Source organism: Pyxicephalus adspersus, chromosome Z (assembly GCF_032062135.1).
Source record: "Pyxicephalus adspersus chromosome Z, UCB_Pads_2.0, whole genome shotgun sequence".
NCBI lineage: Eukaryota > Metazoa > Chordata > Amphibia > Anura > Pyxicephalidae > Pyxicephalus > Pyxicephalus adspersus.
The window spans coordinates 87,292,723-87,305,613 of NC_092871.1; the positions used below are offsets into that span (position 1 = coordinate 87,292,723).

A 12,891-nucleotide genomic window follows, 5' to 3' on the forward strand; every position below is an offset into this window, starting at 1 on the left:
CTGCTGTCTGCCTTCAGTGCAACGGGGACAAGAGGTTGATTCCCTAAGATGGTTAGGTACGGCCATCTGCCACATTTACTGGTCATTGTGTATGTTTATTACACTTGTGTGTGGCTAACATAGCAAAACAAATGTGGTCGTTGCATTACTGCAGTACAAGCATAGCATTGTACAAGCACACCAAAATTGATTAAATTCCCATATAGGAACCAAAGTTTCAAATGGAAAATATGAGATTTTTTTGGAAAATAATCCTCTTGGAGTGCAAATTTAGTGTTAGAACTGCAAAAGAAAATTGGAGAGCCTTTTTTTCAAAAGAATACACAGATTGTTCGACCAATGAAGAAAGTGTAGGGTGCATGTAAAGTATGGGGAGCACTAGACACAGCCCCTGATCCCACCATATAAACCATTACTTGGACCTCATGTAGAGCACGGAGGTGCAGTCCATAATATGCAGTTAATTTTGGAACAAAACCCATTAGAACCAAGTTCCCATTCGTTGCTGAAGGTTTCCAATGCCCAAATGTTCTGCAGTGTTAGTTCCATGGCAGAGCAAGCCTGGGTTAGCACCAAGTGCAGTAACAAAGATGCCCTGTAAGAAATACTAATCCCCAACAGGAAGAAGGCAATCCAGATTCCTGAATATGGGGCTTTGTATACAGAGTTCATTTATGGAGATCTCCAAATATATTGAGACAGCAGCCCACAGATGGGTAGCAAAAATAGTAAAAAAAAAAAGTTTGATGGATAACATATAAGGAGAAACCAAAAAGAACATCTATGAACATAATGGAGGGAAAAAAGTAGGAACATGACTAAAACCTTGTATACCTAATGGGTGTGAATAGGGTTCAGGATGACGGTTAATATGAAAACATTGGATTTGACCTCATACTACTGGGAGGAAATTGTAAAACCTTGGAAAGTGTTTTATTGAAATGGTAGTGAGCACTTGGAAGAAGAAAGAGGTAGGCATTTGGTAACCTGTAAGTGAATTAAACATTTTTGGGATATCCAGAAGTATATACTTAGACAAAAAGGGACCCTTTTGGTATTTTTTTTTCTGCCGCTGGTCTTCAACGGCATTGCCATTTTTCCATGCAAGTCCAAAGTGTGGTGGTTTGATGTTTCTGGAGTTGAATAAGGGGCTGTTTGTGTGTGTATTTCTTTGGACGTGAAGTGTGTAGAGTCCCTGCCCCGGCTTATTTATGGCACACATAAAAGGGGCACTTACTTGCACCACGTCTGCTCTAACCAGGTGCATAAAGCACCCCGTTCTTTTGAGGCTTCCTCAGCTGTCCGTGCAAATTCTCACTCATACATGTGTGGCCGAAGGGCCTCGTAACCACACAACTTGTGTGAGCACATACTGTGCCTCTCCAGTTGGACATCCAGTGAAGCGTTAAACCACCTTTCCAGAAACGTTTCAGCAGGAAACCTGCTCCATGTCTGTCATCCTGGAGTGAAAATACACAGGTTTATGGAACCGAAACAAATGGTTTTACTTATTGCTGCTAAAAGTGCACCAGAAAAATTCCTTTGCTGGAGACCTGCTCTAAAGTTAACAAGACATCATGGACATTTCAGAATAATTCATTTTAATATGTCCAAATGTCATTTTGATGAATTAATTGCACATTTCTATTCAAGAGTATCCAAAAAATCAGTTTAGAAAGTAACATTCATGGCCAAAGTTTAGCAGGTAATTTGATTTTGCTGATGTTGGTAAAAAAAAATTACCAATGCACAATAAAAAAAAAATTGTGACCCCTATGTAGGCTTAGATTTACAGCACAACTCTTGAAGGCGTGCTTTATCCTCCGTCCATCAGACCTCTCTATACACCTCAATGAAAAATAGGTTTCATTGCGTTTAACCAACCAACCACTGAGCCACCATGTGAGGCAATCACATCCTATATGTGCTCGGCTCCTTGTAAATGGTATAAAATGCTAGATTCATCAGGGTGCTTGAATTCTTTTCTTTCTAGGCCAATGGTGAGATCACCGTCTATGCTCTGTGTGTAAAATGAGCCTTTAGGCATGGCCATGCCACATCAAGGTGTATCTGCAGTAGCATTTTGCCTCAGTGGTGCCCCTTAGGACTTCACACCACGAGTGTTGCACTTTGTAAGATGTCTGAGCACGTGGCAATGGACTTTTAATGTGTGTTGGGGTTCAGTTAACATGAGTGACAATGTACGTTTTGTAGTGTGCTGCAACGCTTTGTGTTTGCAGCTCATTGCAGAGCAGATTGGAGCAGCACTTTGAATCTCCTGTATGATGCAACTTGATGGGCCCTTTGTGCGATGGCATGTTCAGTTACTTTTATCTTCCATACCAATATGAAGAATATTGTTTTGGAGGAGGCAGTGTGCATTCTAGTCAGTTGTCCTCCTTCTGAAACCTTTCATGAGCTTGTTGAATGCACGCACAATTAAAATCTGCTTCTATAATGACCCTATTCTTGACTTTGCCCAAAGTGTTGCTCTGAATGAACATAAAATACAAGCGCAATGAAATCTACCACAGGATAAATGGCTGGCTTTATTGTCAGGGTGGCTTAGACACTTGCTTTAATATATCTTTTGATGTGAGCAAGCATGTTCTTCTCACTATTAGAAATGTCTGTGCTCTTCCCAGGCCTGCAGGCACAGAGGGATGGTCTCATTCTGGAGAGATGATTTCTCTTCCTCCTCCTAATCCAATGACAAGCCCCAACATCTGTATTGGAGTCTGTCAGATAATCATAATTGCTGGTGGAGTCATTCATCTTTCACTTTTGGCTACGTTCTGTGATGCAGATTATTGTATCAAATGTAGTCAGTTCAGGGATGGAACAAAACAACGTGGCAGCATGATTGAGATACATACATGTTAAAGTACAAGTAAACCCGATTTGCATGACATTTTGTTTGCTTGTACAATTCGTATCATAAACAATTGTCAATTAGTTAGGTGAACCCCCCCCCCCTCCTTTGTTGCCTCTCCGTCTTGCCACATTGCAGCCATTTACACATCCAACAAATGGCTGCATGGCATTTCTCTGAGCTTTAAAGACCATGCCTGTGTAATATGTATTGTATGCCCATTCTGCAGCGTGAGCTCAATTGGGAGCTGGGGACAGAGAACTTTCACCCTGTAACAGCAACTTCCTGAACAAATACCTTCATGGCAGGATTTCTAGGTATAGGTGGCAGTTGGCAACCTTTAGTTTTTGCACAGCGTGTACATGTCCATGAGTTTTTACAATAGTCGCCCCTTTGCCTTCCATGCTGTATGTCATCTAGGGAAATTGTAGGATCAGTAAGTTTGTTATGTTGCATTCCTGCAATCTGTTACCTTTTTGCTTCATGTGCATTTGTTTTATTTTATTTACAGCTACATCCAATGGAACTCTTTCTGGCCTGGAGAACCGAGAAGGTGGTGTGTGCCAGACACGTTCCATGAAAATAATCATGAAAGTTGGGCAAGGTACGTAATATGAATGCAATTTATTAATGTGACTATTTTCTTTGAAGTGGCAAATAAAATTGTTAATGTTGAACTAGTTACTGTTAGATTTATTGTGCACACTAAAAAATCAAGGTTGTCGTCCCAGCCGTAACAAATGTTAAGCTCACTTTCCTTACATTCTGTCTTCTGGTCAGCTTGCCTTCCTGGCTTGCTTCATTGAGAAGCCCAGGGAACACTTAGGCAACTAAAATCCTGATGCAATACCTATAAATGTTGGCCCTCGCTTACATTCCCCTCCTATTGTGTCCTACTATCCCCCCCCCCCCACCTCCTAGATTGCAAGCTCTTCGGGACAGGGACCTCTCCTCCCCGTTTGTCACTGTTTGTATCTGTCCATTGGCAATTCCTATTTAATGTTCAGTGCTGTGTAATGTGTTGGTGCTAAATTATTATTATTAAACAGAATTTATATAGAGCCAACATATTGCGCTGTACATTAAATAGGGTTTTATTAATAATAATAATTCAGTTAAAAGGGGAGCAGATCTTGAATTTTCATGCAACATTCTCATGTGTCTGTGAATTCATCCTGCTCTATTAGAGGAAACATCAAGGAGAAATCAACACCTATCCAATGTTAGCATGGGTCCCAAGCAATACCCAGCTATAGGGGTAAGGACATGCTTTCCGCTTCCCCATAATGCAACATTTTGTGCCCACTCAGTGGTTTGCTGTATCTAAATGCTGCCATTTGACAAGGATTAGCCTATTGAACTTTTGGAAAATAAACTTTGCCAATGTCAAGCACCCTGCATTTGGATCTGGGTAATGGGAAGAAGAGGGTAATGTGAGTGCATCATGATGAGGAAGGATCCTTTAAATCCCTTATGGACTTGCCCAAACTTTCCTGCACATACGTTATGGAACACAGTTAGCAGGACATAAATTGCAGCTTCCAGGGCCAACAGATCTAATTTATTGAAAGCCTTGCAGAGGGGGAGCTACAATATGTCATCCATTGGTAAAAGTGTTGATTGCTCTTTAAACTTTTGGAAAAGATGCCACTCATATGACAACGGTTGTCAGGTGTTGCAATAGTCTAAAGTAAATGTCTCCTTTTCTCTAGACCCCAACGCAGCATCGCCAGATCAAGGGTCTACAAACCGGCCTAGGGATACAGATAATACTGGAAAGCTGGTGACACCTGGCCCATGGAACAAAGTGGAGGATGGAGGGGATCCTGGAAAGCCAGGTAAGACTTGCGTCAGCATCTGAATAACCATTATGGACTGGAATGTTTCACTTAAAGCAGAACTCTAATTGTAAGTTGTATGTACTTCTGTTCAGAATGCTAAATGTGTTGGGTTTTTTTTTCTTTTAGATACTGTGAATCAGTCAGGTAATCCCTCTGGAGGAGGAGTTGAAGGCTTCTTCAGCTCGAAGATTGCCGTATTCGCCGCCATTGGTGCCGGATGCGTCATCTTCATCCTCATCATAATCTTCCTGATCGTCTTGCTTATCAAGATCCGCAAACGCCACCGCAAACACACGCAGCAGAGGGCTGCCGCCCTGTCACTCAGCACGTTGGCCAGTCCCAAGTGCAGCGGAAACGCTGGCACCGAGCCCAGCGACATCATCATCCCGCTGCGGACTACAGAGAACAATTACTGCCCGCATTATGAGAAGGTGAGCGGGGACTACGGACACCCGGTGTACATTGTTCAGGAGATGCCACCTCAAAGTCCTGCAAACATTTACTACAAGGTCTGAGGAGGACGATGGTGACTCATATTGCTCCCCCCCAACTTGGGATGGTTGTTCTGGCACCAGGAGCACAGGCCAAAGGTCACTCTACATAAAGGGACTCTGGGAGACGGAGCAATAAGACTAATTTTTTTTTCCCTATGTTAGGTATTTTTTTTATATAGAATGCCCCATTGTTCTGCTCCCTTTTTATTGTCCAGGGGGAAAGGCGGATCGGATCTGCTCCTGTCTGCTCTTTGCACACCTGCGGCAGTTACCCTTTACTTGACTTAGAAGGGACAGCATGGATTCTGTCTACCACAATGTGTCTTGTGGGGGGACTTGATAATGCAGGTAGCATAGATGACTTTGATCAATTATTCAGCAGACTGGTGATCTGTACTGGCTGGGAAGAAGCTCGGCAACCCGATGTGGGTTTGGTTCACTGGTTTCGTGTGCACTGTACCCTATTGTCTTGGGCTTGCGTTGAGATTAGAAAATGGTGGGCATACCTGGACTCTGATAATGTGGACTATACCTTGTGTATCTTCCGTGTAGAGCCAAGGTCAATCCTGCCCACATAAAACCCACGCTGGCTGAGCCATAGTGCAAGCAACGACTCCAACCATTCATGCACCGGTACACACCACGCATACTACCTGTGTATGCATATGCACTTAATTGCACACTCCTTCCATTAGACTGCGTCTCACCCTTTGCTGCCCGTTTGGTTAAAATGTGATGGAGCTAGAGCTTTATGTGGTTTGTAAAGACCAAGTGGAAGAAACCACCAGTTCTACATGTTGCCAGCTGCCATCGTCTAACCCAGCACGAATGCTACACAGGATTTTGTTGTCACACGTTGTATACCTTTGATGCAAAGTCCTTTATAGTTTTCTGGACATGTCTTATGGAGTTTCTATGACTTTCCAAGATTTTGTCCTGTGTTGCCATGGTTGTACCAATTTCCACAATGTTTTTGATTGATAATCATACAAGTAGAGTGCTGGACCCAAAACGGGACATATAAGACATTTAATTCAGGTTTTAGAGGCAGTTCTCTTTCAACAGGGGTGTCCTTGTGTCTCCTTAAATATCTGAAGATGGTGGTGAGAAGTAGGAACATGTCAATGGTATGCAAATCATCCTTCATTGGGGGTCCATCAGCCAGTAAAATGAAGAAGAAATCTCAAATCCCGCTCAGCAATTCTCCTCCATGGTACTGGCTGTTAGAAGCCCTGATGAAGGGAAGGATAAGTAGTGCAGATTGCCTAGACTCACATTGGCTTTCTCTTCCTTCATGCACTGTTTATAAAAAGTAAACTAATATGCAGCTGTGTACCCAATGACAGGTGGTATGTCTCCTTGTTTCTTCATTCGGACCTTGGCGCAGACAATAGCACCTGGTGACCTAAACCTCTGTGTATTCCAGCATTACTGATGAGATTCCTCTTCAGTTCTGTAAGAATTTGTGATATAAGGCCATGTGTATCAGCACGCTTTATATACATCGGGGAAGAAAACTGCTTTGCTTGAACAGTCTAACAGAATGTTTTGTACATTTTGTGTTCACTTTTTCACAAGCATTGAAAATGTGTGCAGAGCCAGCTTGCCATTAGCACAATCTTGTGTCAGTGGTGCTGGCAGCAGCCCAACTGATGCACATGGAGGTGCTAGGTAAAAGTAGTGATAAGGACAGCGATTTCCAAATGTGGTCACTTTGTGTATCATCATTGCTTATACTTAAGCCCGAGAATCTGCGATCCAGCATTGACCCTAGTCCAATTGCATTGTGTGCCAGCCCTTTGGAACCTTCCAGGCAATGTCAAATATACCAGTCTGTTTCCATCAGCATGTGCTGTCAAAAAGCAAACATCTTAATAAAGTGTAGCTCTGTGCCGAATAATAAAGCAACAACACAGTTCATTGCTTTAAAAATTTAGAAAAATACCTTTTGATTTTGATTGTGAGATCCTAATGCACCTGGACTGAGATAGCGATACAGCCTTTGCTTCAGGAAAATCCCAAGCAGCATTTTCCCCTGCAGTGCTCCAAAATACCTCCAGCCTATGCTATGAGTATGAGAGGGGGAGATATTTTGCAATCTTGCAGCGCTAACAACAATGAAAATTAGATCTTGGTGAATTTTTGGCAGATCAACAGGTATTTTTCTATATATGCAGCATTTTTAAAGCAATAAATAGTAGGGATATCTGCTTCTATTGCACAGATGGACCGAGTTTTGAATATTATTATTATTTTGGCCAGACATACACTTTGAATTGCTCAATGCAGTCTAATGTGAAACTTATGTACATGCGGTTCACACATGAAAACCTTTATGCAAACGACTCGCCACCCGCACTTGCACTCTGCAGATCGTCCCATAAGTACACCAATATGTATCATTCACGTTCATGGCGTCTGTGCCTTTATAGACACAGGCCCTATAACCGCAGGTTGTCCTGTGTTCTTTCATCTCCCATGTCTACCACTGTCTATATAAGCAGACATTCCTGTCTCCTCATCCCATCCCCATCTCCCCCGCACCACTTTGCTTTTGTTTGATAATATCACCTACCACATTTAACCCATTTTATGTTAAACCTTCCATCTGAAGGGCCCCTCGAAGACAGGCGAGGCATGGCACCCCTATTCCTTTGCTTGTTTTATTAGCTTTTTTTTTTCACGCTATTTTGATTTTTCAAGTGCTACACAAAAGCACATGCATATGCTTGTTCACTCCTCTGCACTTAAACACACCCTGTTGTAAATCCTGTTGTGGAAGTGTTTCCTATACGCTTGCCTGAGCACAACAGCCGAGTTGGGACATGTGCTGCACATCTGACTTTTACCTCCATTATAACCAGGAGGATGTGACACGAGCTAGAGATCAGGAAGGGTTATATACCTGGCACGCTACAGTTGGCATATTTAGATTTTTAAGGGTAAGAGACGTAGGCCAAGGTTGTGAGGCCACTAGACATTTTTTGTGGCACTGTTGGTTTCCAAAAATACTGCATAAAGTCCTGGGTTTGCTGTGTACCTCTCACCCCTGACTACCTGCCTTGCTTTTGGCACCACCGGTGCTTCTTCTTTCCTTGGGCAGTTCCTGTGCCCAGTTTTACATTCTATGCAGAATTGGATCCGGTGTCCCTTTTTTTTTGTATTGAGGCAGATTAAGGGCTTCTGTGCTTTAAAGCAGCAGCTGTCTGTCTGCTGGAGAAGGGTCTATGAGACGTGGAGTCTCATGTGACCAGGGAAAAATAAAAAGGCCTTAAAATAGAATTTTAAAAAGCACCACACACTCAACCCCTCCGCCCCATGTTCACATCAAGCACCGATGGATGCTGGAGTTTTTAATTTTAACCATAGCGCGCAGGGGCTGCTCTTTTTGTTTTTTCTTAGAAGAGGCCAAAATGTTTTTAAGCACATGGTCTGTCGACGAGTATTCCTTTACCGGCACTCTTCTTTTTACCTCCTCTGTAAATATAGTGTATTCTACAACACAGACTCATTTTCTTCTTCTTTTATGGGCTGCTGCAGAGTTACCCAGGATAGGAGAAGCCGGGATCCTAAATAAGATTTGATTTGCGGAATACTATTGGATATTCTGCAGTTCCCAAACCAGATTGTAGTCTAGGTGAATGGAGCAGAATCCCGTAAGATGCTGTTCCGCTGTAGAATGGGCAATCAGCAGAATGCTATGAAATATTGTTCTGCCGACCCTGAACCGGCTCATAGCTGAGGCGGATGAAATTTCTCTGCACAATATTATAGCAACGTCTTTTTGTCATATGTTTGCTTCCTTTTATTTTATCCCCGTAAATTCAGGCCCCGAGCAACATTGTACATAATTGTGAAAAAAAAAAAAGGTGAACTTAAATTTATTAGCACCTTTCTTTCAATTTTCTTCAAATTATAAAAGATTTTTTCCTTCTGTATCTTCAGAGAATTAACTTTGATATTTTTTTGTAAATAATGTGTTTTTTGAACAAATACTGTAAAACTGTTTTTTGTATAAACTCCAAATTTATTTTCATTTGTTTTTATTAGTCGAAATAGATTTTTTTTTTAACATAATCCCACGCATATCTATTCAGACGTGAATCGAATGACGCACCCTAAAAATGTATTCACAGGATATGAAGCAGGCTTCAATGTAAAGGCGGTAGCAGAGGAAATGACTGTTGTATGTTATTATATATTTGCATAAGATGGGGATTTTAGATATTCTGATAATTGGGCTTAGACCGCCTATGTCACTAGTGGCCGGGGCAGACCAACCATAGGGGCAAACAAGGTTTTTTACCTGCTGTGTTTTATGGTTGTGTGACCAGTGATTGGGAACCTTTTACATACTAAGAAAAGTTTCAAAATCTGGTATTTTCTCCTTAATTTCCAGACCTACTCCCCTTTTTTTTTTTTTTACCATACCCATTGTAAGAAAGAGACTGGGCAAAGGTGGGGCACTCAAAAGCAGTCTACCTGATGGGATTCCAGTTGGGGTAATCCATGGTTAAATTGGGGAAAACCATTTATTTGTAAAGCGACTCTATTGCCATGCAATTTGAAGATGCTGCCTGTAAAAGATGTCCTATTGGTTCAAATTTCACCACCCATGTTGGCTTTTGCCGAATTTTTGCCGAAAAATCTTTGCTAACAAAAACTGGTCTCCGTGCATGCTTTGGTCACTTTAGGACACGGTTTGGATTGGGTAGGTGCTTGGTCGCCTGTACCATGCTGTGGTTGCATTTGCTGGTCACCATTAGAATGCATCGGATACTAAAGAATATTCAAGAGAGCAGATTTGCAATGCTGGCAGCAGGGTGGATAACTACATTTTCTTTTACATGCAGCATTTTTCATTTTGTGTCTGTTGTGTTGAATGGTTCAATGTTTGAGACCTTCCGGACGTGAGGCTTTCACCATGACTGCTCATTCAACTTGGACACAAAACCTGCCAGACACACCAGAAGGGGTCATGTATGACATTTGGGCACATGGTAGTCTTGCATTTTGGTCTTTGCATGTTCTGCCTCTTCTCAGGTGAAACCCCCACTGCACACCGCACCATACATTTATCCCAGGTGGTGTCTTGTGTTTGTGACTGTTTTGCACAAAAGCTCTTACATCATTGGCTTTTTATTCCCATTTCCTTTAATGAAACACAAATTAATTTGCACTGTGTCACAGATCAGTGTTCTGATTGTACTAAAAAAAGGAAACATCGGGGTGTGCCTGGGTGAAGAAGCTATTTGACAAATGTGCAACATGGCACACACAACCAAGAGATTCAGATATATCCAGAATTACATGATGATATTCCACCTGACTCCTTTGACTCTCTGTAGTTCTGTTGTATAATGCCTTGTTTGCCCTCAGATTTACTCCAGCTTCAGCCTACACATTGGATCTGCCGCAGGCTCTCCATGTTGGGTCAATTTTGTAATTTTGAGAAGATTGTGTTAATGATTAAAGGAAAGTAGTTCTAGCAGACTGTAATGCATATAAAGTCTGGAAGAAATTGAGTTTATGATTCTAGTCAATAACCATTAACTGCCTGATTTCTAGAATTAATAAAAGCTAACTAAGTATAATAAATGACAGCTTTGTAAGAATGAGAGGACGTATCCTTGGATTATGGAAAAACTTGGGCTGCAGCTCCCGCCCAGGTTTCCTTATGTGTGTGTATATGTGCATATGTTGCTATAAAAGGGTGAACACCGGGTTAGGATCTAGTAAGGTGTCCTGATTTGCTGCATCTTTTAGGCAAAGGAGGGTGTCCAGCTTCCCAGAATCCATTAGTCCCCCTGCTGTCCTATAACCTCTTGACTCCTTTCAGCTTTGCCCAATAGAACACCATTAAAATGAGTAGGGTAAACACTTTTTTATATATATTTTATTTTTGTTTTACATTTGGACTGTGCCTTTTAGACCCCGAATTCTCGGACGGAGCTTCTGGCTCCAACCTGCTATGCACGCCATTTCATGTCCGAGGCCTCTCCGTCGGGATGCTTGTCTCATATCGCCTGGCGCGAGAGGCGGGGTTCGATTCCATCGTTTTTAGGGAAGAGATTTTTGTGCACACATTGAGTTTTCACTGTAAGCCACATATTCCAATAACGCCTCTGTTTTGTTCATCATTCCTCAGGCACTTTGTAATATTTTATTTCTTCTTTTTGTTTTTAATTCTTGACTTACCACTATACTTTGTTTCCTGTTTGAATACATTTGCCCTACAGCTCTGCAGTTTAAACTTCACCCCATGTCCATGTTTAATGCCTGGAACTCCAGTTCCCTGGAGCTATGTTGGAGTCCTGATATATTGTTAAATAAAATTTTTTTCCTATGGAAATGAGCTTGTGTTTTGTTTATTTGCGATACCAGTACTCTTTAAGACCATCACACCTACTTCATGGCCATGGGGACTTCCCTCTAAATGTCCAGGTGTCCTCAGTACTAGCAATGCTACATCATACAAAGATATTGCAGACAATAGTGCTCTTCCAGCCTTGTGGTCACAGTTTGGTGAAGACCCTTTTCTGTTCCCCCATGACTGTGCCCTGGGGTACAAAGCCAGCTCCATAAAGACATGGGGTCACCAGTTTGGTGTGGAGGAACTTGAGTGTCCTGCACAGATCCTGACCTAAACCCTACTGAGCACCTTTGGGATGAATTGGGATGGTGAGCCAGGTCTTCTCATCCATCATCAGCACCTGACCTCACCAATGGGGGCAAATCCCCACCTTCAGTACCTGACCTCACCAATGGGGGCAAATCCTCACCATCAGCACCTGACCTCACAAATGGACACAAGTCCATCAGATGCCCCAAAAATATTGTAGAAAGCCTTACCAAAAAACAATGTTATAGGGGGTAAATCCAAATTAATGGCCGTAGGGGAAGGAGGGGCAACGTGTGAGGAGCTCGAATGTCCTGTGCAGAAACCTGACCTCAACGCTACTGAACTCTTTGGAAACCCTATACCCTTGGGATGAAATTAAATGGGCAGCTAGGTCTTCCCATCCATCAGTACCCAAACCACAAAGTCAACAAACTTTTTGCCATAAAGAGTATTTTGTATTTGTGCTCTTCCTAACTTTTGGTGGGTTGTGGAAGCAAAATCTTGACTGTTCTATTCCATGTGTTCGTAATGGATCAGGGAGGACTTTGCTACCCAGGTAAACAACGCATGCTTTACTAAGCATATGGGGCATTCTCCTTCCTCATTTTGTGCTTCAGATGTAAAACATTACATTTCTGTCCATGATATATTCTGTCCATATCTTCAGGTTTTGGACACAATATACACATTGGTGTCCTCTGTGACAGGTGGCTCATTGAAGATTGAGTTGTTTCCAGTCATCCCCAGCGGCTGTGTCCTTTCGGTAATATAATAAGAGTCATATCTTAGGAATGCATGTCAACAGACTCAAAAGAAGACAAAAGTACAAGTACCCCTTTAAGCAAAATGATGATGTACTCAGGCATGTGAAGGTACAGCAAAGCTGTAAACTAGACGTAGCTCAGAACTGGATGGAGAGCATAAACTGGCGTACCTGTTCATGGTCCTTACTAGCACAAGATACAAGGTCACAGAGAATAAAGGAGGAACTGAATAGTGTTGACCAGAGAAAGAATAAAGCTCAACTCCAGGGTGCAAGCAGGTGTTTAAACACAAGAAGTG

At 42.2% G+C, this 12,891-nt stretch overlaps 1 protein-coding gene across 1 annotated transcript in view; it reads left to right on the forward strand.

The window, feature by feature from the left end:
- EFNB1 (ephrin B1) overlaps window positions 1–11,559 on the forward strand; it is a 54,062-nt gene extending 42,503 nt beyond the window's left edge. Inside the window, exons 3-5 of the mRNA XM_072429332.1 lie at window positions 3,384–3,476; window positions 4,585–4,710; window positions 4,840–11,559. Of these exons, the coding sequence (XP_072285433.1) occupies window positions 3,384–3,476; window positions 4,585–4,710; window positions 4,840–5,228 (608 nt within the window). The 3' untranslated portion in view covers window positions 5,229–11,559. The remainder of the gene's footprint in view (window positions 1–3,383; window positions 3,477–4,584; window positions 4,711–4,839) is intronic.
- Window positions 11,560–12,891: the final 1,332 nt, after the last annotated feature.